General features: G+C 38.2%; 1 protein-coding gene and 1 long non-coding RNA gene across 6 annotated transcripts in view; one reads left to right on the plus strand and one right to left on the minus strand.

Moving 5' to 3' along the window:
• The window catches only part of NRG4 (neuregulin 4), a 67903-nt gene that overhangs the window by 6909 nt on the left and 34677 nt on the right, over nucleotides 1-26317 (minus strand). For 2 of the 5 annotated variants that reach the window (XM_072950932.1, XM_072950933.1), the window contains exons 5-8: nucleotides 11633-11779; nucleotides 6827-6906; nucleotides 6570-6686; nucleotides 4868-4948 (exon numbers count right to left, since the gene is read on the minus strand). In XM_072950932.1, coding sequence (XP_072807033.1) covers nucleotides 4932-4948; nucleotides 6570-6686; nucleotides 6827-6906; nucleotides 11633-11779 — 361 coding nt within the window. In that variant the 3' untranslated portion in view covers nucleotides 4868-4931. Of the gene's footprint in view, nucleotides 1-4867; nucleotides 4949-6525; nucleotides 6687-6826; nucleotides 6907-11632; nucleotides 11780-26317 lie in introns of those variants that run through there. The other 3 variants (XM_072950934.1, XM_072950936.1, XM_072950935.1) reach the window with 3 other exon arrangements.
• LOC140689754 (uncharacterized) overlaps nucleotides 83-26317 on the plus strand; it is a 45291-nt gene continuing 19056 nt past the window's right edge. Inside the window, exons 1-3 of the long non-coding RNA XR_012064838.1 lie at nucleotides 83-208; nucleotides 18606-18674; nucleotides 18770-18869. This is a non-coding gene — a long non-coding RNA (uncharacterized lncRNA). The remainder of the gene's footprint in view (nucleotides 209-18605; nucleotides 18675-18769; nucleotides 18870-26317) is intronic.

Below are 26317 nucleotides of genomic sequence, written 5' to 3' on the forward strand. Positions count from 1 at the left end.
ACTAGAATTACAGACAGAAGTAAACATAATTGATCTGAGTGACACCAGCAAAATGGTGAACTCTGAGCTTTTGTTCCCCCACAGAAACACTGGGGAGAGGAAAAAAGGCAGCAAGTATATGAACCGACTTTGCTGGAGTTCTGGAAAGTAGTCGGAGGTTTACAGCAACCAAGGCAGTGCCCAGTGAAGAAAAACTATCCTCAAAACGGTAGGAAAATTTGTGATTTTTTTTTCCCCTCCTTGTCCCCCATGCAGTGGTGGTCTTATTCTTAAAATGGCAGGAGCCTGGTTCCCAGTTCCCTTCCTCAACCCCAAGGAGGCAGAACAGACTTTGCACATCATTGTCTGTTCTGCTCTGGGGGATAACCTGCAGGGCCGGCTCAAGGTGCTCATCTCCGTTCTGCGTAACTTGGAAGTCAGGCAGGAAGGGTGTGCATGGCCTGTAAAACCTGCAAGGTAACTACAGACCCACAGGCACCCGGAGCAGGAGGCCGCGCAGGGCCCAGGCAGGAAGCCGGGCTGAGGTTTCTGAGAAACTGGACTTGGGAAAGCAGCTATACACCAAGGCAGACAGAGCATGCCGCGTGCGTGCAGTCAGCACAGACGCTCAAAGGAGAGCTGGGACCTTGGGATTTCTTCTTGGTCTGATGCCTAGGACAAGAGCAAGCCCAGCTGGGGTCCACAGGAGTGCCCTGGCATCAGCTAAACTGCAGAGATGAGGAGGCCTAACGCTCAAGGGAGTCTGCCAGAACAGCGGAACATGAGATGCGAGGGACAGACTTCAGTGATCACACGGGACAAGGAATAATCTATAAAACTGTTTGGAGAAGCCTCAAAAACAAGTGAATGAAGCCTCCAGCAATGAGAACAGCAGCAGCCGGTAGGCATTGAGGGGAAAAGAGACTCATGTCCAGAATCACCACATTGTAAAAGTGAAACCAATTTTCCACAACAACAAGATCCGCAAGGCATACAAAGTGGGGAGATGAGGCCTATTCAAAGGAACGCACACTGGCCTGGAGGAAGCCCCTACGCTGAACTTAGTAGAAAAAGCCTTTAAATATGTTCAGAGAACTAAAGGAAATAAGGCAGATGATGAATAAAATGAGAACACCAATGAAGAGGAACTATAGGAAGGAACCAGACGCTCTGCAGCAGACGGCACAGGAGTAACATCTTCACTGCGAGGTTCAGCAGCAGCTCTGAGGGGGCAAGAGAGCTCAGCAAAGGGAGCAGCACCAAAGTCAGCTGCCTTTCTTTATGCTAGTAGTGAGCAATCTGAAAAAGAGATTAAGGCAATTCCCTTTACAATACTACCCAAAACAGTAACATACATAGGAATTAACTCACTGAAGGTGAAAGACGGGTACGCTGAAAACTACAAACCACTCCCGAAGAAATTAAAGATGAAACCAATAAATGGAAAGACATCCCCGTGGAAAGAATGGATTGGAAGCTTTAATGCTGATGTGATGTCAGTACTACCCAAAATGATCTGCAGATTCAATGTAATCCATTCAGAATCTCAATGACATTTTTTACAGAAACAGAAAAATACATCCTAAAATGGAATGTCTAGCATCCCCAAATATACAAAATAATCTTGAACGGATCCCATTTTCTGATTTCAAAATTTACTGAACAGCTACAGTACTCAAAATAGTGCAGTACTGACACAGACAGACATAAAGACCAGTGGAATAGAATAAAGAATCCAAAAATTCTCACATACATAGTCAAGTGACTTTGGGGAAGTATACAAGACCATTTAATGGGAAATGACCATCTTTCAACAAACGGTGTTGAGAAAACTGGAGATCCACGTGCTAGAGAACAAAGTTGGACTCACCTAACACCATATATAAAAATTAACTCATTTGGATCACAGACCCAAGTGTAAGACTTAAAACTACCACTCTCAGAAGAAAACAGAGATGGTTTCAGGACATTGGATTTGGCAGTGATTTCTTGGACATGACACCAAAGTCACAGCCATCAAAAGGAAAAACAAACTGGACTTCATCAAAAATTAAAGTATTTATGCATCAAAGGACACGATCATCAGAGTGAAAAAGGCAGTCCACAGAGTGGGAGAAAAATTTTTGCAAATCATGTATCAGAGAGGGATTAACATCCATAATATATAAAGAACTCCTAAAATTCAGCAACAACAACAAAAGACTCCCCAATTCAAAGCTGGACAGAGGTCTTGAATAGACAGGTATCCAAAGAAGATACAGATGGCCAACAAGCACACAGAAGGACGTTCAACCTCACTAATGACTACAGAAATGCAAATCAAAACCACAGTGAGATACCACTTCATACCCATTAGGATTATTAAAAAAAATAGTATTGGCAAGGATGTGGAGAAATTGGAACTTTTGTACATTGATGGAGGGAATATAAAGTGGTATAGCTGCTGTAGAAAACAGTATGGTAGTTCCACAAAAAATTAAATATTAGCATTTGATCCAGCTCTTCCACTTCTGGGTATTTATACAAAAGAACTGAAAACAAGGGCTTGAATAGATATTTAGACATCAGTGTTTATAGCAGCATTATTCACAGTAGCCAAAAGGTGGAAACAACTCATGTTCATCAGCAGATGGTCAGATAGGCAAAACGTGGTACATACACACAAGGGAATATTACTCAGTCATAAAAGGAGTGAAATTCTGATTCATGTATACTGTTGATGAACCCCTGAAGACATGCTGCATGAAATAAGCCAGACACGAAAAAACAAATTCATGATTCTACTTATATGAAGTATTTAGAATATTCAAGTACTTGAGAGAAAGTAAAATGGCAGCTACCAGGACCTGAGGGGAGGAGGGGCTGGGGGAGTTATTGTTTAAAGGGTACAGTGTCCAGTCTGAGATTATGGAGAAGTTCTGGAGATGGATGGTGGTGATGGCTGCACTGATGTGAATAGACTTAGTGCCACGGAACTGTACACTTAAAAAAGGTAAATCTTATGTATATTTTTATATTGAAAAAAAGTTTTAAACCACTAAAAAAATCATATAGCTTATTAAAAAAAAGTTATCAAGCCATAAGACATTAGAGGAATCTTAATCTGTATGTGGCTAATTGAAGGAAGCCAGCCGGAAAAGGTTATATACTATGTGATTCCAGCTATGTGACGTTCTATAAAAAGCAGAACTGCAGAGACAGTTAAGCGATCAGTGGTTACCACTAGATTGGGAAGGCTGAGTAGGTGGAGCACAGGAGATTTTTAAAGTGGTGAAATTATTCACTATGATACTGTAGTGGTGGACATATAACATGCATTTGTCAAAATCCATAAAACTATAACAAAAAGAGGAGTCTTAATGTAACTAGAATTTTGTTAATGTGTCAGTGTTGTTTCACTTACGTGAATAAATGTAGCGCACTAGTACATTTTACACAGATGTTTAATGGGGAAACTGCAAGAAGGTAGCATATAACTCTCTGCTGTCTCAATCTTTCTATAAATCTAAAACTTTTCTAAAAATAGTCTGTTGATTAAAAAAAGATTTTGTGAGGGTTTTTCATTTTGTATACTGCAGTGGCTCAAGCTTACAGGTAGTTGTTAAATAAGTGAATGATGGGTGAACGAATGAATCACTGGTGCTAGTGACAGAGTCAGTTCACGGTGCCCACACAGGGCTGGAATGTGGGAAAAGTCATTGTGTACCAACTGAGGGATTAATAACCAGGATACATATAAAGAACTAAAATGCAACAACAACAACAAAAGACAACGCAATTCAAAATGAGCAAAGGACTTGGATAAATAGGTCCAAAAGATACACAGATGGCCAGTAACACAGGAAAAGATGTCCAACATCACTAAGCATTAGGGAAATGCAAATCAAAGCCACGAGATACCACTTCATACCCATTGGGGTGGCTGTTACTAAAAAAACCAAAAACAAGTGTTGGCAAGGATGTGGAGAAACTGGCTTGACGGGGAGGAGGTCACAGGTGGGCTGTTACATTCAGCAGTGCCTGCTCCTCTGCCGCGTCTATTCACTAGCTCCAGACCTTTGCAACACTCACTGCTCCAAGCTCCTCCACGACGGTTTACTGTCATACATCCTGAAAGTCACTATTGGTTTCTATTATGTTTTAGGGTAACTACACAGTTGGAAAAACTGGAGACATTGATCTGGCCTAATGAGTTCTTTACATTGCCCCTAATAAGAGGGAAACCTCATGTTCGGCAAAATCATGGCCTTAAAAAAAAAAAAAAGCTTATGGGAAAACAAGTTTGGAATTTTTTTAACCTGAGAAGTAACAAAAACAATAATCCTAAATTTCCACTAGCATCTCCACTGAGAATTAGTCCATCTTTTGTAGACTTAAACTTTTGGGTCTTTGTTTCTTCCTTTCAGACATAGATATTTAAAATCAATTGCTTTAATAGAAACCATTTCATCACTATTAAAAATATGAGGTAGCTTTCTTCAGTCAGTGCTTTCCCTAATCACCAGGTGGAACGTGTGCACAGCTCCCCTGTACCTGCGGTTCCCCCGACAGCTTAACACAGGCCAAGGCTGGGCAGAAGCCATGACACCAGCCGCTCCTTGGCCTTAAAGGATTTTCATCATTTTTCTTAATACACTGCTAAGAGTTTCTCCTCAGTTGTGAGAAAGTCTGCCTCTGCCTCACCACACAGGCTTACTGGGAAGAAGCATGTTTGCACCAGCGCGCCTTCCACACAGGACCGCCACCACCGCCCTGACGACCAGCTGCGCACGAGCTAGTGACACACGTCACAGAAACGCCCGCCTCACTGCGGGCCTGACGGTTTCACGGGATGATAACTAAGTCTGTTAGGGAACAAAGAAGGATTAAATCTTTCCATTTCTTTTACCTTATGGTGGTTCATTTTCTGCCTTTGTAACAAAGCAGTGATGTGGGTTCACTGCGATATTTCTTCAGTGTTCTCCATGACCTGTGGAAAAGAATTAACATCCATTCACGTTCTTTGCTCCTTTTTTGGTCGCATATACAAAGGAAAAGACTCATTGCTGGAATAACTGGGAAAAATTTTTGTCTCCTTCATGGGCTATATATTAAGAAGCAACTGGTTCTATGACACTCAGTAAGAAGAGAGAAGAATGTTAGTTAAACTTCATAAAAAAACAAACTTGTGATTAACGCATAAGAAATCCTACACTTAAAATCCTATGTTTGACTATCTTGTAAACAGTTATTTTAATATTTCATTTATCCAGAATTATAGGGGTAAAAGCGCATCATACACAAATATCAACTCAAAATGAATTGAAGAGTTAAATGTAGGCCCTGAAAACTTAAAAATCCTAGAATAAATACAAGGGAAAAACTCTCGGCATTGGCCATGCCAATGATTTTTTGGAATATGACACCAAAAGCTCAGGCAATGAAAGCAAAAATAAACAAGAGGGACTTCATCAAATTAAAAAAGGTTAACACAGCAAAGGAAATAATCAACAAAATGAAAGTGCAGCCTAAGGAATGGGAGAAAATATTTGCAAACATATCTATGGGGGTCAAAATCTAAAATAAATAAGGAACTCAAACAACTCAATAACAAAAAAACCAACTAACCCAGTTTTAAAATGGGCCTCTGCAACATGCCAAGCCCCTTCTCTGTGTTCTCAGGGAAGTGCGTATGGTGGCCTGTCACACTGATGATTCTGTGTCTGTTAAACCGGTAGGTTTTTTATTGGATGTGAGACATGGGAGTTTTACCTGCTGAGTACTGAATTTTTTTTTTTATATTATTGAGCTTTGATCTGGGAGGGAGTTAGGTTATTTGGAAACAATTTAATTCTTTCAGTTCTTGCTTTTCAGGTTCGTGAGGCAGGACTGAGCAGCGCTCCGCCTGGGGCTCACGATTCCCCACTCCTGGGGGGACGCTCCCCTGTGTCCTCTACCTGGTGCCCTATGACTAACTAGAAGTTTTAGTCGTCTTACTGAGAACAGACACTGCTCCTAGCCCTGTACGAGTGCTGGGGACCTCTAGCCCTTTCAGGTGACTCCCTGAGCGCAAGTACTTCCCTGCTGTGTGTGTGCTGATCCTCATTCAGCTGAACACTTAAACTGAAGATCTCCGGGACCCTCCCTCTGGGCGGCTCCCTCTTTTCCAGTACTCCATGCAGTGAACTGCAGCCACACTGATCTTTCTGGACTCCCAGCTCATCTTCTCAACTAAGGGAGCCTGCCAAGCTCAGCCAGGGTTCCCCCACCCTGTGCCACAGCCCCGAAGCTCTCTCAAGGCAAAAATCTGAGGCAGTCGTTGGCTCGCCTCGTCTGCTTCCCCTCTCTCAGGAATCACAATCCTTTGTTTCCTGTTGCCCAATGTCTTGAAAACCACTGCTTCATGTATGATGTCTATTTAAAATTTATCAAGTAGGAAGTAAGTCCAGTCCCTGTTCCATCTTGGCCAGAAGCAGAAGTCTAATGACAGTTTTAAAACATGAACTGACCTACAAGCTTCCCAAAGATCTGCCTATCTTCACAGATAAATACTCCTTCTTGCCTGTATACCAGCCCACTTGCAATTACTTCTGGAGAAGTCAGTCTCTTACAGGAATCTGTGTGACACAGCATGGCCAGCAATGTAACTTCACGCACTGAGATAGCATGGCTTTCCTTGGGGAAAAAAATGGCTTGTGTGATACAGCTAATAGGAAATTCACCTTCACCTGAAAGAGAGAGCTTAGTTCAAAACCCATGGACAAAGCTTTAGGGTCACCCTTTTTTGGACAGACCCACATCCCTGCATGTAACCACCGCCAGCTAATCCAGGGCTTCAAAATAAGCCCTTCGCTGTGCGTTTACTCACGGTGGTGGGCGCCGGTGCTGCTGGTCTCCACCAGGCTGAGGTCACACTGGGCGGAGCCGGCCCTCTGAAGGTGGCTCTTCCTGACGGTGAAGAGGAAAGAAACACGCAAGGAACATGGGGACATGGAAGCGCAGAAAGTTTCAAGTTGAACATCTGGAGGTTCGTTTTCTTTTCCGTAACTGTCTGAGACCCCCGGGGCTGTTCTAAAACCGCCCCCCGTTACTTAACCAGTCCCCCAGGGCACGGAGGTCGTCTGTGGGGACGCCGGATGACGGTGCCCCTAAGACTTTCCCCCTTAAGACAGCAGAACTGTTTTCAGTGTAGTGTTTTTGTGCTCTTCTTAAAACGGCTAGTTTTCATTATTAGTGGGGACCCTTATGTGACGTGCGGTGGCTTTAGTCAACTACTTAAAAACTCACTTGTACCTTTTTAAGGTTGCAATTCATCAATCTTTTTGGCCATCTGGTCTATTAATATAGGTTCTAACTGTATTCAGGGGTTCATGACCAAGTTTTTAAAAACCACTTTTAATATTAAATAAGCTCTTGGAGTGTACAGTTCCTTTCCACTTTTTAAAATAAGTCTGTGCCTAGAGTATTGCCTTATATTAGTGAAAATGAATTCAAACCCACTTTTACCATAGCAAAATGAAATGTTTCAGCGTTAGTAGGTTATCATTTTGAACCTCATTCAAAGGTTCAAAGGTGGCATTTTTATTAAAATTTCAAAAGGACTTCAGCTTAAAGCAATTTCAACTACTGATGGACCCCCCAAAATATTACAGTAAACTGCGATTTGCTTTAATTCTTGAAAAACCACGTTTCAGACAAATGCATTTCATCTGGTCAGTGCACACAAGCCTCAGTCTCATGACTAGGTTCTACAAGCAGTAGCTACTCATGTTATTTTTAAATCAATTTTGCACTTGATAAGACACGTCTCTGCACACAGCATCATGTAAGAATGCCTCTGCTTGTGCTGTCATTCAAAAATGGCAAAGATACAACCTGAAGCATACTGCAACCATATCTGAGAATTACTCAATGACATTGTTTTTGTAAGAATGTTAAGGATGCCATTCTTCTCATTTATTACATTTATACTCATTTTCCAAATGTTTAAAAATGAAAATGTTTAACTTTCTCATATGGCAGTTATTTTCTAAATAAAGTGTACATAGAAAAAGAGTAAATAAAAATATTTATGTCCAGCTTACAAATCAGTCATTGACCCTTATGCACACAGCACAGGATTAGAAATAACCTAACTAGCATTTCATGCGTTCTCTAATCGCTCCCTGTCCCCCCACCGGAGGTGATCCCCACTCTGTGTTTTGTGCTAATCAGTCTCCTCCGTCCTCTTCTTTGTGCTTTTACGAACTATACGGCCCTGGACAACACATTAGTTTTGTCTGGTTTTAAACTTTATACGAATGGGATCATGGTGTTAGGTTTTCTTATGTGACTGGCCTCTTTCACTTAAAATTATGTTTCTAAGATTCATCCAGGTGATTTGTGTAACGAGTTCATTTCTGCTTGTGTAATTATTCTTTAACAGCAACACACCACACATAACCTATTTGTCCACTCTTCTGTTGATGGGTACTTGGGTACTTTCCAGTTTTCTGCTGTTATGAACAGTTCGACTGTAAATTCCTGGCACACGTGTGTGGATTTCTTTAAGGTGTATGCTCAGAAATGAAACTGCTTGGTTGTAGCACATGTACTTAACTTTACAACGTGGAAACTGATTCAGAGTGTTCAAAAATGTTTAAAACTCAAAAATCTCACATTTTATATTGTTTGGGTTAAAAAAGTGTTTTTTGCCAATCTCATGGGTGAAATAATGGTTATCAGATTGTGGGTTGAGTTTGCATATCTCTGAATAATAAGGTTGAGCATTTTTTCATGTTTATTTTATGGAACTTTCTTCATCTTTTATAAATTTCTTTACTTTTCCCACTTGCCTATAGGTTTTACCTTTTTCTTAAAGGTCTGTAGGAGTTCTTGAGATATTTAAAAAAAAAAAGTGTCTTTTGATAACTAGAACTTCTCAATATTAATATAGTCAAATTTATCAGCCATTTGCTTTATCATCTGTGTTTCCTGAATCTAGTTACAGAAATCTATCCATATCCTCAAGGGCACAAAGACAGTCTTTACACATTCTGAGAGTTTTCATTCTGCATTTTATATTTAGCTCTTTAAGCTGCCTGTACTGATTTTGAGGTATACTTTGAGGCAAAGATCTAACTTTACTTTCTTCTAAGTGGATAAATAATAATGCCAATACCATTTATTGGAAAGTCCATTATTTCCCCAATGCACTGGAATACCATTTCTGTTACAGTCAGCCCTCTGTACCCCAGGGCTCCACATCCACGGATTCAAGCAATCTTAGATTGAAAAAGGTTTTTAAAAATTCCAAAAAGTGAAACTTGAATTTGCCTTATGCTGACAACTATTCACATAGCATTAACATTGTATTTACAACTACTTACCTAGCACTTACGTTATATTAGGCATGATAAGTAATCTAGAGATGATTTAACTACATGGGAGGATATATGTGAGTTATGTACCAATACTATGCCATTTTACATAAAGAGACTTGAGCATCCTCAGATTTTTGTATCTTGGGGGTCCTGGAACCAAGGCCCCATGGATACCAAGGGATAAATGTATGTCAAGTATCCGCATATGCTGCTTGCTGGACACCTTTTTGTAGATACTTTTTCTTTTCTTCCCAGTTTTATTGAGAAGGTTAAAAGATTTTTCTCCTTTAATACATAAACCCTGCAGAGTTTCTTTCTCCCTCTGGCGTAGCAACCAACAGCAGTCAAGATGATGGCTGCTCCATAAGTTTCAGATTTTAAGCGACTATGATCAGCAAAGCCCTGCCTGCCAACCCATAATAATTATATACCATGAATGGGAAACAGTCGTTTATCTTTTTAAGGCACTAAACTGTTAGGGTTGACAAGTGACTGTAGCCAAACCTCGCCTTTCCTGACCGCTGTTACAAGAAGTACATGATCCAGTCAGCAACTCATGCAAATGCTCTAATTCCAGCCAAGCACTAGCCTGAGTGCTGAAGGAGTCAGTCAGTCGGTCTTCTCCTCAGCATATTATTAAACAAAGTATTAGCGGGATAGCATAAAACAGTGAATCATTATTTATCATTTTTCCAATCATGATTTAAAGCCAAGAAAAAACCTTATTCCAAACATGGGTTTTGGTTATCTTAACAGTACAACCAATCAACCCAAATTCAGTGGATTAAAACAGTTTCCCTCTCACGGTTCTGCGGGATGACAGCTGGGCAGTTTCTGCTTGGGGTCTCTGTGTTTGTAGTCAACTGATAGCTAAATCTGGCGTCAACTAAAGATTCAACTGAGCTGGATGTCTGAGATGGCTTATTTAAATGGCTGGTAGTTGGCACTGCCGTTGTCTGGGAGATCAGCTGGAGCGGGTTCTTGGTGCTGTTCAGGCTTCTCACCACATGGTGGCTGATTCTGTGAGAGCAGCCCAAAAATGAGAGACAGAGATGAAAGCTGCCAGGGCATTTAAAGGCGACACCCTGGACTGGAACCGCATCATTCCACCATATTCTATGGTCAAAGCAGTCTTAATGCCTGCCCAGATTCAAAGATTTAGAGAAATAAACTCTACCTCTTGATGTAAGAGTGGCAAGGTCACACTGCCGAAGAGCTTGTGGAATGAGAGAGATAACTGTGGCTATCTTGAGGAAATATAATCTGATACAATAAGCTTGTGTTTAAATGTCTGTATCTAAAGCAGTAAGATGCTAAAATTATGAGACATAAAACAAATTGCTTAAATGATATGTTTTAAAATAAATTATATATCAATACCACACAATTTAAAGGAGCAATCTCTCTCCCAATCTATTTACTCTATAGTGTAAAGTATTTCAGAAATGAGGATTTTATGAAATATAACTTTACATTTATGTTACTTTTCTTAGAATATAAACTTCTCAAGCCCACCTGTATCTCTTATGATACCTCAGCTCCATTTTCCATTTGCACAAATATCTATGATAGCATAGTGTGCATTTAATAAATATTAATAAGAGAGGATATCAGATAACTCAAATTTAATAAATTCTATATTCATTTATTTTCACAAAATTTCAGAAAAAGTTGAAGACCAAAACTAATGAATGAAAGTAATCTTCAGTGCATAGCATTTCTGCACATGAATGAATCTTCCTTTTGTCTTTCTTATGAGTTACTAGTCTTCTCAAATTAATTGCCTGCCTATCTGTCTTTCTCTCCAAATTGACGTAAATCTCGATGAGGTTAGCGACTATGTCTACTTTACTACTGTATTCGTTATGCTTATCAGCACGGTGCCTAGCACGTAGGGGGCACTAAATAAAAAGCAGACCCTAGATATTAACCATATGTCTTAAATTTATATTTACAGTGTGTTGCATAAAATGGTTCTTTTCTTTCACATTCAAAATTTACTTTAAATACACCTAGCCCAAATCGTTAGGTGTGCTTGGCATGAGCACTTTAGTGAATGTGGGTCTACCAGACTAGTTTAGAAAAGTCAAGGTAAATACTGATGATGACAGTGACAAAGAACAGAGACTGCCTAAGATCCTTCCAAAAATGCCTTCTTAATTTAGTAATAAAAACTGTATTAGAGAAATTAACTCTAAACTGAAAACACTACCTGGAAAAAATAATCTAAAGCTAAAGGGCGTGTTGATTATTTAGTAGGACAGCTACTTAACGCATTACTGTTTTCAAGACCACGTTTCAATTCTGCTTACCTGCAGAGGAAATAGAGGGCTCCAATGATAAGAGTTCCTAGAACAGCCAGTGCCACAAAAGCTGCAAACAGGTCACTTCTGGTTTGGATACTGGAGCTTGGGAGAAAAACCTCTTCACAACGAGCTCCTGTATAATTTTCAATGCATCTATAGAATAAAATTTTAGATAAAGAATTGCATTCTCTGTTCCATTGATTAATATAGAAAGCATAAGGTTTCCAGCTGGTATGAAAAAACAGAAGACTAATTTTCAGACTGTAAACACAGAATAGGCACGCTCTCCTGTGATGCTCACAGAGGCACTGTTAAAATAAAACAGGTCAGCACATGCAGTCAAAACTTTGCCATCTTCCTTTCCCAGTTTTCAAATTGTTTAGAAAATCGAGAAAAATTATAGAATATTCAGTCCTTTTATCTTCTAGATTTTCAATATGTAATCATCCACACTTAAGTTTATCTGAAATTTATTTTGTTATATCTGGTATAGCTATAGGTCTAAGTGTATTTTTCCTCAACATTGCTACTTAATTATTCCAACTCCATTTATTAAATAATCATTTCCTACTGTTTAACAGCGCCTCCTTTAACATGTGTCAAATTTGTATACGTAACAGCATTTCTTTATGATCTACAATTATAATCTTGGGCTTCTACCACATTACTTCAATGCTGTTGCTTTATAATATGTTTTCATATCTGGTAATTCTAACCCATACTTTATTACTTTCCTTTTCTAGAGTTTTTTCTTTTTTTTGATATTTTCATTAGCCAGCCAAATATTTTAAAGCTAATTACTTTTAGCTCTTTAAAATTGTGTGACAGAGAACCATAATCTTTGGTACTATCAATCAGTTCCTTTTTCCTTGTTAATATGTTCAAAGATTAGAAAACAGAGATTGATATAAATTAATGAGATCAATTCCATTATTTCACAGTTGCAGTTAAAATAAAGAATAGTATCTTAAAACATATTAATGTTTATTTCTAAAGCAACCCAAGAAGTTATGGAGTAAACTGCACTCAGCAATAATTTTGTATAAAAAAGTATGTGTGTGTATGTGTGTGTGTGTGTGTGTGTACACGTGTAATCACACATGTTCTTTAAACTGGGATTACCAAAAATAGAAACATTTATTCTACTAAATTAATTCCCCCCCTCACTTCTTTCCAGTTTAGGAAGTATTTACAAATGTTATCTCCCCTTCTCCCACCTTAGACTAACAAGGCTGCAGGCCTAGAAAGTTACACGTTGAGCTAGTTCCTAACAATGCTTGACAACTAACGTAGGAGGCTAATGACGCAGTATACAAATAAATGAAAGGACATCAAGACACAGCACAAGGGATCGATTTCACGTAAATGAGCATATGACACGTATGAACCTCACGCTCCTCCTGGGGTGAGGCAGTGGTGGTGTTAGTTACAGCTTCCACAGGGGCGGGGGACAGTTTGAGCAAAGAAGCTGTTGTGATTCTCTCAAACTAAAGCAAAGACGGAGTTGAGGAGACACAGAAAGGAAAAGAAAGGCTAGAATATGAGTGGCAAACTGAAATGAGCATAAAACACCTTACAAAACACAATTACCTAAAGTCTAAATAAAAAATACTTATTTTTCCATAGATTACATCAGTTAACCAAGTATGAGGAGAAAAAAGATTAAATGAAAATAATTTCTTTCTCCTCTGGCCCCACATACCACTTCCCTAAAAGGAAATAAGTAACACAAAGACACACACACACACACCCTCTAGAAAGTTAACACAGAGACTGCCATACAAATCAAATCAATACAAATGTCATCACAAAATAAGCAAACAAGGAAAGGGACATTCTGCACAGTTTCTAAAAAAAGTTCTAAATTTAGTTTATAAAAGAAAAACTCTTCTAGTTTCTCTAATTTTCAAAAATAGAATTCAGTAAGTAATTATTTATGACTCCCAAAGGTTTTTATAGGAAAAATTTAGCCACTGAAAAAAATCCTGTCATAGCTCTAAAATAACTACCAAGTTTTGAAATAATTTTAAAATGGGGTTCAGTTTCTATTTGAGAAAATATAACTAGAACCCTAAAGAAATAAATCTTGAAGCGAGACAGCATAGTTCTTCTTTATAAGTAAGAGTTCTTTAAAAAAAAAGCTATAAACTCATTACTCAAATTTCTTTAGGCTGTTCAAGCTTAGGTGAGATTGAACTTCAAGGAAGAAGGTGACAGACTTGTGATTTGACTGGATCATAAATACTTTGAGTTGGAAAGAGTCAAGAGAATGGTGTAAATACAAGCTGAGTGGTCAGATCAGGTTGAAAGCAAACAAATAAAAAAGGCATTAAAGGAAACCAGTCAGCACTAGAGTGCTGCTCTGTTGTCTTACAGCTGGGCGAAACAAACACACGCTCTTGTGGGAACGTCAAAAGCTGATGGTACCTTTAGATAAAGCAAAGTCAAGAAAAAACAAACCTTGTTATTATTTAACCAACCAAAGCAGAATTTAGAGAAAGGCAAAGAGGAATTTAAATATGTTGTTACCTAAGAAGCAGGATAACCTAAAATCTAATTTTAAATGTTTAGTAGGTATTTATCATACAAAAAGTAAACACAGCCTATCAAAAAGGGTGTACAAAGATTACACTTTTAAAGCTTGAGCTCATTTATGAAAATATTATGACACAAATATCCGATTTCAGGCCAACATAATCAACTCCTTTAAGGATAAGTAAGGGTGAATAAAAAAGATACAGACAGACAAGTAAACGGCAGTACCAGTCGAAGCAAAGCAGAAAGGTGAGGCATCGTACAGCCCTTTTATGCAGAACTAAGTAGCCTTCAGTCTTCATGTAACTTATTAAATTATTAAATGACTCCTGGATATCATTTCTGCTCAGACTGCCAAATAGCAAACAGTTATGCCACCTAATGAGGTGAATTCCAAGCACTAAAGATCACGCACATTCTCCTCGAACTGAAAGATGAATGTTGGAACAGGTACAAATGCTCAACAAGGTGAGAAATTCCAAAACTCAGAATCCAAGTTATATGTGTTAGCTTTCTGGCTGAATACCACCAATAATCTGTCCCTAAACCCAGAGGCTATGTTTAGTACATTGGACATGAAATAAATTCACTAACTTCTATAGCATTCAAGGTAACCATATTAGCACTGTTCAACATTCCAGTTGTTACGATGTTAGCGATCTTTTAGCAGGATCAAAGAACCAAGTTTTTAACCATGTAAACAAACGGCACCATTCAGCTTCAAGAAAGAATACTGAACGGTGAGCTAGAAAAAACTGATTTCTTGATCCCATACTTATGCTGGTTGGCTATGTAACTCTGAGCAAGTCACTTAAACTCCTTAACACTGTAACATCGAAATAACACCTGCTTTAGCTATTTCACAGGGCTACTGCCAGAATCAAAAACAATGTCAAAAAGGGTTTTGAACATTGAAACATATTACACAGGTGAAACTGAAATTAAAGCAGTTACTTCACAAAGGCCATGTCTACATCTCACTGTTGGACTACAAGGAATAAAATGCCTAAGAAAAATTACAGCCAGAAAAAGTTAAGAGCATGGTGATCAATGTGTTTTTATTACTATCAAATTTTTTCAAAAACAAGAAACAAGCTTATATTATAAACTTCCACTCTAGCCGAATAGAGACTCAATGTCGATGCCATTTCACTTGGGCTAATCTATCCTGGAAAGAAAAAGGTTCATACTGGCATATGCCAGAACTGACTCCCACTGGACCAATACTCTTTGGTAATCAAAGTTCAATCTGAAACCCATGAAAAAATGGTAAAAACAAAACCAAAATAAAATAAATTGTTAGAGTGTTCCAGAAACCTGAACTGACAACATGGGCCTGAATCCTTTAGGAGTCCAGGGCCATGTAACAATATGCAAACACGCCAAGACCCTGTGAAAGTCCTACTAGATTTTTACAGGCCAAGAAGTCAGGGAAGAGTGACTCATTAGCTGCTACCGTAAATGTAACCTCACTAAGCATTTAGTAGATTCTTAATAGTATCTAGAGATACTTAGCTGCTATTCAATCTTGCAAGATTTTTGTTTAACGTTATATTTATATGATATTAGCCCCATTAAAGGCCAGTAACTATTGCACTGAAAATGTGAAGTATAATCTAAGTCCGGTCAAAAAGCAAAGTCTATTAGATTCTTTCAAGATTGACTGTTAACCAGACAACTTGTATGTTGAAATGGACTACAGAGTGTATCTGTGTATAAAGGGATGAAACACTCTGCACAGAGAAGAATTCATTTGTCATGACGCAGGGTATTGTTACAGTTTTATTGTGAAGGGTTAGGTTTTTTGTTTTTGGTTTTTTTTTTGCTTAAGTAAATCACTGTGAAAATTTGAACCATTTTACTTACTGAAACAAGCTAAAGCACAGAAAGTGAAGGAAGTGTGTACACAAATGACGAGGACAAGCAACAGTAGTGCAAAGCAGGACCAGATCCGTGCACTGGCTCGCCTTCCCCAATGATGACTTTTGGGGAGAGACACCCATATGTATGTAGGCAAAATTCTGTGATTTAAAAAGTATTCTTAAGTGTTGTCTTCCTTCTCCAGGTGGACAAAATCGGGATCTCAAGTCTTTGTTTACCCTATTTTGTTCGCCTCAAAAAACAAAACACAAAGGTTCTTAAAAGATAAAGTATATATTTTTTAAAAATGATCAAGAAGAAAAACTGAAACTACTATATATATATTTAAAAATATATTTTGTAGTCGATTTTGTTACCATCCTTGGTATAAAAAACCACAAAGATTAATTTATATATTAAAAGTTGGTATATGTCTGTCCTCCTTTTAAGTAATAATTTCAGTAAATATAAAACTATATGTAAAATTTATAAATAATAAGTTGTATTAATGGGCCTTCCAACTGTAGATATTTTTCACACATTCTGGTAAAACTTAAAGGTCATCAGGACCACAAATCCAGGAACAACTGGAATGTCTTATGCTCTTAAATCACCAGACACTCAATTAAACCACAGTTCTAAATGGACAGTATTCACGCTGGCATCTTACCTTCCCAGGCTTCAGGTCTCAACAACCTTCTAATGCAGGGGAAATCTCATGCCCCAACTTGGAATAAGACAAAGAGAAGCCAGCATCAGTTCACTTCCTGACAAAAGAAGTTAAGTATTAGAGCTGAACAAAAGTCACAGTTGTCACTTTGCATGGTATTCCTAAGCTGAAAATGAAATCTTACCGATGAGAAATTGGGATATTTTTCAGTGGCCTCTCAAAGGAAATAGTGGATGAGAAAGATGCTATCTAAAAGGAAAGCCAAAGTTCAGAAACAAATGCATAACCTGTTGTAACTTCATTATGCAACAAAGAAGGTAATGAAGGCGCTTTAAAGTAGGAGATACATTCTCCTTCACTGGCACTCTGCTTCCTGGAGTAGCAACGAGCAAGCCTGAGTTAGTTCTGAAGAGTGGTTTCCACCCTTGGACAAGCGGCACCAGTCAGGAAGACAAACGCAGGTGGAAGGCAAGTAGACGGAAGGGAGCAGGTATGTTTCCGTTGTTTCATGATCATATTCTGCCATGCGTGACAAGCAGGTGATCTGGGAAAATGTGAGATTTCAGTCAGATCTGTCCTCTTCTAAGTTACGCTCTAAGCACAGTGAGGTTAAGAAAGATGTGTCGGTTGTTTCTGCTGAGAATACTAATGAAAAGTCTTTATCAGAAGTGAGGTCACTAAAATGAAAAGTGTTAACAAAATGCACAGCTAAACAGAGCAGTTGTTTTATGCTTTTGCAACTGTTCTATTATAAGCTTCAAGGCGGAGATTTCCTCGCTGTGAAGGTGGTTCTAAAGATCGGTCTAAGCGCCGATGTTTAACGAAGCATGCGGTGCAGCGCCGAGTCAAAGTGAAGAGGACTCTGTTCTGATTAATATTACAGTAGCATTTTGAACTTTTTTTCTTTGAGCTATAACTTTCTACGAAATCTACAGATTAAAAAAACAGAAGTCTTTATCTAAAAAGAGTGCCAAGAACTAGATTACTGTAACCAACTGACCTTAAGAAAACTTTAAAATTTTATATGGTTAATAATTCATAATCCAGACAATTCCTTTTGGAAACTGAATTTAATAAAACATACAGTGAGGTCCAGCAAAACTGCTGACAGACACAAATGCAGTAACAATTAAAGAGGCAACATGTCAAATGCAGAAACAGAATAAATGTTGATTTTCTTACATTTTTCCAATTGTGATTCTCAACCTCAATTATTTTACTTTTGTAAAACAAGCCTTTCACATATTACATGTTTGTACTCCTAAATTCCTCTCCTAAATAGAACCCAGTCTTCATGTTATCACCTGGTAAATGATGATTCCTACCTGTCCAACACTGGGACTGCTGTGCACAGGGGACAAAGCTTGGCCTTAGCCAAGGCATCAGGGACCTTCTTTGGCCTGAGCTTGTGGCTGTGTGCGCAGACAATTCTTGGGATTGCGCCTCTGAGAGAATCCTGGTGATCAGGATCAGGGAGCCGGGGCTTACTAAGTCACTCCGGGTGACTATACCAACAAATGTCCCTTTGACTGATGTCTCAACATAAAATAAAAGCAGACAGCCTCATGAAAGCAGACTGCTAGCCCAAGATCCCGAGGAACACAGGACTGAACGAACTGATGAGGGAGAATTTATTGTGGTTATTTGTTTAGAATATTGTTAATACTGTAGTAACCTATTTTTCTGATATTAGAAAAGAAATTCTTCCCATTTTTCTTAAGCTGTCTATGTCCCACAACAATTTAGTAAACAGTACTTCCGTAAAATGAAACAGAATATTTTGAAATGATACCTGATTCTCATTAAGCATCCCCTGACTCCCAAATTCAGCAACTATCACTGAGTCCCCTTCCTTTTCACAGCAATGTAATTATTTGCATATGTCCAAAAAGAATCTGTTCTCCTTTTTATTAGGACAAATCATTGGGTCAACCAAGGCCTCACCTGGACTGTCACATTTGAGAATGACTCTCATCGAATTAGGTAAGACAAGTCATCTTTACATAACAAAGGTTGACTTTACATATGGATCCAAAGTCTACAACGCAGTAAAACTGGTCTCCATATCTGGCTTATAGGTTCAAGCTCACAGGAGGTAAAGAAGTCACTTATTGGCAGGCCAAGAACCTTAGCAAATTCCAGAAACTCCAAGAAAAGAGAAACTCGCCAAATTTACAGGTACAAGTGAAATCTGGTATAGTTAGTTTCTTAGGCTTGGTTCAGGACAGCAAAAAAATAGAGGCTTATAAAGTCCATTCCAAGATCCTTGATGAAAACTTTCAGACAGAAGTTAATTTTGTAAATTTGTAATTTTGAGTATTCAGTAATACTGAATAGCAAAAGTGAATTCAAGGTGACCTGTATGTTTAATTTACACTCTTGTTGCACCAGCATTTTTTGTACCAAGAATAATTTTTTGGTATTATTATAATTACAAGGGGGAAGGACTGTTACAAAAAACTGTGAAAGACTTTGAAAAAAAGAAAGAAAGAAAGAAAAAAAGATTACTGGTTCTGTCCAACCCCACGCCCCCTTCTGGATGATCTGATTCTTCAGGGGCCTGTATCTTTCATCATCTTCCAGTTGTTTTATAACTCTGTAAGTTATAGAAAACTTATAGTAATACAAATGATTCTTTTCCATAGAAATTCAAATGAACTTTGTCTGGTGGAATGTAACTGATTACTGCCCTGTAGATACTGATCAGTTTTGCATGTATTGGCAAATTCCTTTCAGTATTCCTGATTATATACATATCTGCTGCTTTCAACTGGTTTTAACATCTTATTGGTCCCCTCATTAATTAATGAGTTGAATAATATCTTTGATGTGTTCATTTATATTTGTATGAGATCATGCCTTCACCTTTTCTTTTTAAAAAAAAATTATGTTATAACAACAGGAAGGCTAACCCAAGACTCCAGAGACAGGGAAGATTCTTATCCTTTTAATTAGATTATCAAGGTATAAGGAAGCTGAAACTACATTACCACATTTGGGAATTTTATGACACGTTAGGCCTCTACAGTCCTTTACACCGCTCTGCCATTTGACTTCCAGGAAATGACCTTCAAACATATTTTCAGGAACACAGTACGCATGAAAACTAAAGGTAAGATAAAAATCATAAGAAAACAAACTATCCTGGATCAACTCTTACTAGAGAAGGATCATACTTTTGAAATTTTTTCTATCTACCACCTTTAACAACTAAATACGTAAAAGTAAAGAAAAATGCAACTTCTTTCAGAATCACAACATACCATGAGTTAATTTCTGCCACTTGTACGCTGCAATACAACAGGAAAATAATCTCAAAAAAAAAAAGTCAAGCAATAAAGCAACTGTCATTTCTTTTACCTTACAAAGAACTAAGTGATAAATTAGTAAAATCCACGTGGATTAGGCCTAACAAGGCTGACTTAGTGGCAGCCTTGATGAGACAATGGGTAAAGGGCTTCCTAACGAGACAGGTGGAGCCTTGAGATTCAGCTTCTCTCAATTGTCTCTCCGCAGAAAAAGTTAAAAAGCCACTTACCTCTGGGAAAAGTAATATATTAAGCTACCCTGTCATTTAAATCTCCCTGTGTGTAGAAGTTTTCAGAAAGAATTTTTAAAACAGAAAGAACAGTGAGAAGAATGCATAGCATAAGGAGAAGAATCATGACACAAAAAGAGGTAAAAAGGTAAAATTTCACTGTGTCACACCTGGCCCCTGATAACGGCCACCTTTTCCTTGGACAGAAATTAGAACATATGTTCCCAGGAGGAGTACTGGGTACACACGTTCCTAAGAGGAGCAAGGTGTACAACAGCAGAAAGGGCTAGTGGCCTGAAGTACATGACTCAAACTTGGAGCCTCATACCATCTAAAAGGGACCTTGGGACGACCCAGTGATAATGTGCTTCAAGGCACTTAGCGTATCAAGGTGTTCAATAATGTTTATGAACAAATACGTTATCCAAAAAAAATCCCTCAGTATGAGCCGTGGCCTGATTGCTTGTTGCTTTCCTAATTTTATGAACAGTGTTAGTGAGGCAAGTCTGAGACGGAAATGAACAAATAAATGGAAAACAGGTTAATGCAAGTTAGACGCACTAAATGAAAGCCTGTGGATCTCTGAAATTTATTTGTAAAACTCGAGTAAATTATATACAGAGAATCTGATCAACTACAAAATAATACTATATGCATACAAATCTATAGAAATAAAAGGCACAACAGTGAGAAGTAAGTAGAACTGTTACTACTTATAGATGCTATGACTCTATACCGTGAAAACCCAAGGGGATCAAATGAGAAACTCCTAAAAACAGTAACATAATTCAAAAAGATAGTGGAGGAAAATTAATATATAGAAATCAACAGCTTTTTTTTTTTTACATACAAACAATAATTACAGATCGGAAGAAAAGGCCTCAACCACAACAGAAACAAAATGATGAGTAACTAAGAACAAATTTAAGAAATATGTAAAACCTGTACGAGGAAAACTTTAAAACATATAGTCCCTGTAGAAAACATAGGTAAGTTGGACGGTTTGACGATTTGCTAGGAGGACTCAAAGGACTCAGCACATGGTCGTACTCCTGGCTATGACTTCTTACCCACAGAACCTGCTGCAAAGGGAAGAGGCACATGGGGTAGAGTCCAGAGGAAATCAGACAAAAGCTTCCTAGGGGTCCTCTCCCAGCAGAGACACAAAAGATACACTTAATTCCTCTGGCAATGAATTGTGACAACATGTGTGAAGTTTTAACTACCAGGGAAGCTCGTCCGCAATTCAGTGCCCAAGATTTTTACTGGGAGTTCATCATGCAGGCATCCTTGCCTAGCACATACCAGAATTCCAGACTCCCAAAAGGAAAGCAGCTTTTCAGCATAAAGCACACTATTTATACAAACAATTTCGGTGCAGTGAGACTCCCTTATCACTTAGGAGTATTTTACATCATTATAAGGAGTATATATAAATATACGGATCTGTTTCCCAGCCGAGTTCCCAAACACCAGCAAGGGTCAATTTTACAAACGGGTCTTTCTAGGGAGAGCAGTCTCAAGACTGCCCTGTTAACTGTTTTCTGCGCGACTTGAATATGGAAAGCCTCATTATGAGTCAACATCCAAAACCATATAAGACTGATAAAACTATGTAAAAATTTTAAAAATCTTATGTGGCCAAAATTCACCAGGAGTAAAGTTACAGATAATTGGCAAACTGTGAAAGAATATTTGTAACTCATATCTCAGGGAAAACAAAAGATACTAGATCTTTTCACAAATCCTTATTATATAAACAAGCCCCTAAAAATGGATCCTGAAGAGACTACAACTTAAATAGAAAAACTGAGAAGAAAAAAAACACACCGACAGAAAAAGAAATGCAAATGATTCAACCTCACCTATCATAAGATAAATGAGAATTAAGGCAACACTCAGCATTTTTCTCACCTATCAGATTGGTAAATGTCCAACATTTCACAACAGACTCTGCTGGGAAATGAGACACCGTCACACGTAGCTGGCAGGCATTCAAACACCTATGTAGAGCCATTTGGCAATATCTACCCAAATTACAGATGCACGTGTCTTCTGACCCAGTCAAATTCCTGGAATTTACTTGCATTCTATAAAATCGCATACATGTAAGATTATCCACTGCAGCATTATTTGCATTAGCAAAATTTGAGAAACAATCCAAATACCCATCAGCGGGGTTAAATACACCATAGGACTGTCATAAAACATACTAGTATGCAGTTGTAATAAAGCACTCTGAGCATTGCCATGGAAAGATCTCTAAAATGTACTGTGAAGTGAAAAAAGCAAAGTAGGAAACAGTGATAAAATTGATCAAAAATAAGACTTCAGGTTGATTGGCATAAATACATGTTAGAAGACAGACATCACATAAAATTAGCCACTTTTAGGACTGAGCAGAAAATAGACACATCAGGGGAACAGGTGGAAACAACAATTTCCACTGTGTGTCTTATTACTGCTTAATTTTTGGACCACGTGAATTTATTATTAATTTTTTAAAACATCAACGCCAATGTATTCTGTAACGAAAACCGAACACAAATTTAGGAGATGGTTGCTAAGGAAAATCTTTAGCATGAGATAAGCCCATGCCCCAGGACTTTTATTCTCATCTCTGCCACACAAAGGTAGCCAGCTCAGAGGCCAAAATCAGATTAAGCCAGCTGCCTTCTCAAACTGAGCCTGTTGTTTTGGAGTTGTAAGCTCAAGGTAACCACCATTAAGGTGGAAGGGAAGGAATAAACTAAGAGGGTATTAAGTGAAAGATCTCAACTTTAAAGTTAAAAAAAAAAAAAAACAACTGCTCATGTTAGATCTTTTGCCGTGGCTACTTACATATAGAACTGAGCGGAAACAGAGAAACATCCAGAGCCTGGTAAGTTTCTCAGTGGACTGCATTATCAAAGAGAGCACAAGCCTGGCCTGCAGAAGCCTGTTCAAATCCTAAAGCAATTCCTAGACCTCTAAGTCTAACAGCAGGAAGTTGGCCATGAAAACTCTGCAGTCCTCAAGAGGGATGAGGGTGGCAGCATTCACCACCCCAAAATAAGCCACTTTGAAATAAGGATTATTTTCAGCTGAAGGCAAGTGAGAAGAACCAAACAAGAAAAAGTCTCTGCCCTCCTCTCTACCAGGAAAGGCAGGACAACTGCTGATCACCAGACAACGCTAGACGCTAATCAACTCCCAGGAGACACCAGAGGAACCTACGTAACAAAACTCACTAACTAGTCCTTGTCTTCCATTAGTTTTCCCCATATGTTTACTTTTCTGGTTCGCCACCCTTGAAAGCCTAACATCCCTTCTTTGTCTTATTACTTCTCTACAAACTTACTGTTCTTTGTTCAGATGCATAATAAGCCCTAAGTTTAAACCAACACTTTGAGTTACCATGAGACACTCTCATGTGTATACGCACAATACATGTGTTAATAAACTTGTTTTTCTCTTGTTGATCTGTTTCTGTCAGTCTAATTTGCAGGAGCCCAAGCAATGAACCTAAGGTGCATAGAGGAAAAACATTTTTTCCCTCCCCTACAAGGGTATATACTTGATAATGACTACCTCAGCAATGGCCTTAGAAGAAAATGATTAAAGAATATACATTCCTACAGGGCAGAGCCACAGGCCTGAGGGGTCAATGGTCTTGACAGCTTTTCCCAGAGGACCTTCCAGAATGGCTAACCAAGGAATCTACTTCACCTCGGGGGGGATTTCACAACTTTTGTTCAGAATATGATAATTGCTATAGACCAGTGACTATTTCCCCTATTTTCCTGTACTTCCTAACTTTCAGAATTTATCCCATTCCTATCCCATCACTGTCTGTTGGGCGGGACAGTGGTAGTGGCTAATACCTTTTAGTTTATTAATGGCTGGACCATGAGCTGCAAATCTGGATCTGCTGGACAAAACTGTAAGTTACCCAGGGATTCTGGACTTCAGCTTGGCTGGGAGTTTAGGTGAGAAGGTCTGAAAACATATTTGTATGGTCTTTGGGAGACAATGTTATGTATCTCCCCAAATCCACTCTCTGCTTCTACTAAACAATGGAACACACTGGGAATGGCTGCTCCAGAATACGGATAACTGCCACTATGTAAATATAACACCATAGAAACTGACAGATATACCACCTCTTGTCAGTTATATGTTGTCCAAAGAGCACTCTTAAAACCTGTTGCCAATAAGCAGTCTTCAGACTCATGTTACTCAGGCTCAGAATAATCCCGTAATGTTATCAAAGTGCTGACATCTGTGACATTCAACACTATTTAGGTGCTTCAACAGCCAAAATAGGAAGATGCACATGAACTTCAGATGGACATTGTGGGTGTGATACAGGAAGCATGTCTGAATGGTCACAATGATATAGACTGGTGTTTTAAAGTTCTGAAGGTGTCTCCCTCACCAAGGAGTCTGATGGTAACCTTAACATTGCCCTAGATTCAAGGCAGTTCAGAATGTGAACCAGGCTTTTTTTTTTTTTTTTTTTTTTTTTGTAACAACTTGTAAAGACTGAACAGTCGGGTGGTACTACATCAGGGGATATTAAGAATGACTTTCTTCCAATAAATTTAACTACTTAGATGAAAGGGAATTATTCCTTGAAAGGCATAAACTACCAAAGACTACTTACGAAATAGGTAACACTTAACATCTATTAAAGGCATTGAATTTACATTTAAAATTCTTCCCACAAATGAAACTCCAGGCCCAGATGGCATCATTTTTTAACTCAACCAGATATTTAAGATAGAAATATTATAAACCCCTACACAAACTCTTCCAGAAACCTGAAGAGGGAGGAATTCTTTCCAACTCATTCCATGAGGCTAGCATTACCCTATAAAGAGTTCACAGTGTACAATTCCATTTATTATATAAAATTCTAGCTACTTCAAAGCAATCAATAGTGACAGGAACCAAATCAGAATTTACTTGAGAACATGGGGATAGTTGGCAGAAATGCATCACCAAGGGCATTAGGAAGTTTGAGAGGATGGATATTTTCATTATTTTGATTGTGCATGTGGTTTCATAGCTCCGTACTTATGTCAAAACTCACACTGTACCTGTTAAATATGTATTCTTTAAACATGCTGTCATATAGGTACAAAATATACCTTAAACATACCATCATCAACCTGTAAAAAATATAATTTACCACACTAGTCAAATAAAAGAAAATCATATGACCATTTTGATAGGCAAAGAAAAAGCATTTGATAAAATATAAAACCCATTTGTGATAAAAACTCTCAGCAAAGAATAGAAGGGAATTTCCTTAATCTGTTAAAGGGTATCAACAAAAACCCTACATACAGCTCATACACTTAACAATGAAATACTGAGTCTTCTTTCCTTGAGGTTAGAAACAAGACAAGGATGAGCACTTTCACACTTCTATTCAACAAACAGACATAGATTCTAGCCAATGCAATGCAGCAGGAAAAAATACATAAACAAACGGTATAGAGACTGGAGAGAAAGCAGCATAACCGCCATTTTCAAAGATGACAAGATTGCTTACACCGTAGGACTAGTTACACACACAACTATCATAACTAATAGGTGGATTCAGCAAGATCATTACATATAAAATCAGTATAAAATAATTTTAGGTCCATATACAAGCAATTAGCATTTGGAAAATGAATTTTTAAAATGCCACTGAAAATATCATCCAAAAACATAAAAATAGCTATTTAAAAAGCTAATGAGAGATGTAAGACCACCACACCAAGACTGAAAATAGACACTGCTGAAAGAAGGTTAAACAGACATAAAATCAAGGCACATAACACGTTCATGAACTGGAAGCATTCAACTTTATTAAGAGGTCAATTCTCATATTTGACCTGAAGATTCAATCCCAATTAAAATTCTTGCAGGATGTTTTGGAAGGTGAAAAGCTGATTCCAAGATTTGTCTCGGGTGAAATGGTAAACTAGACAGACCATTTGACACAGCAGATGAAGCTCTGCTTTGAATAATCCCAAACGCTGGATTAGGTCATCTGTGATTACCAGCACCTCTGACCACTTGCCAGAATCTGATGTAAATCCCCTCCAAAGGAAGA

Source organism: Vicugna pacos, chromosome 27, assembly GCF_048564905.1.
Source record: "Vicugna pacos chromosome 27, VicPac4, whole genome shotgun sequence".
NCBI classification, from domain to species: domain Eukaryota; kingdom Metazoa; phylum Chordata; class Mammalia; order Artiodactyla; family Camelidae; genus Vicugna; species Vicugna pacos.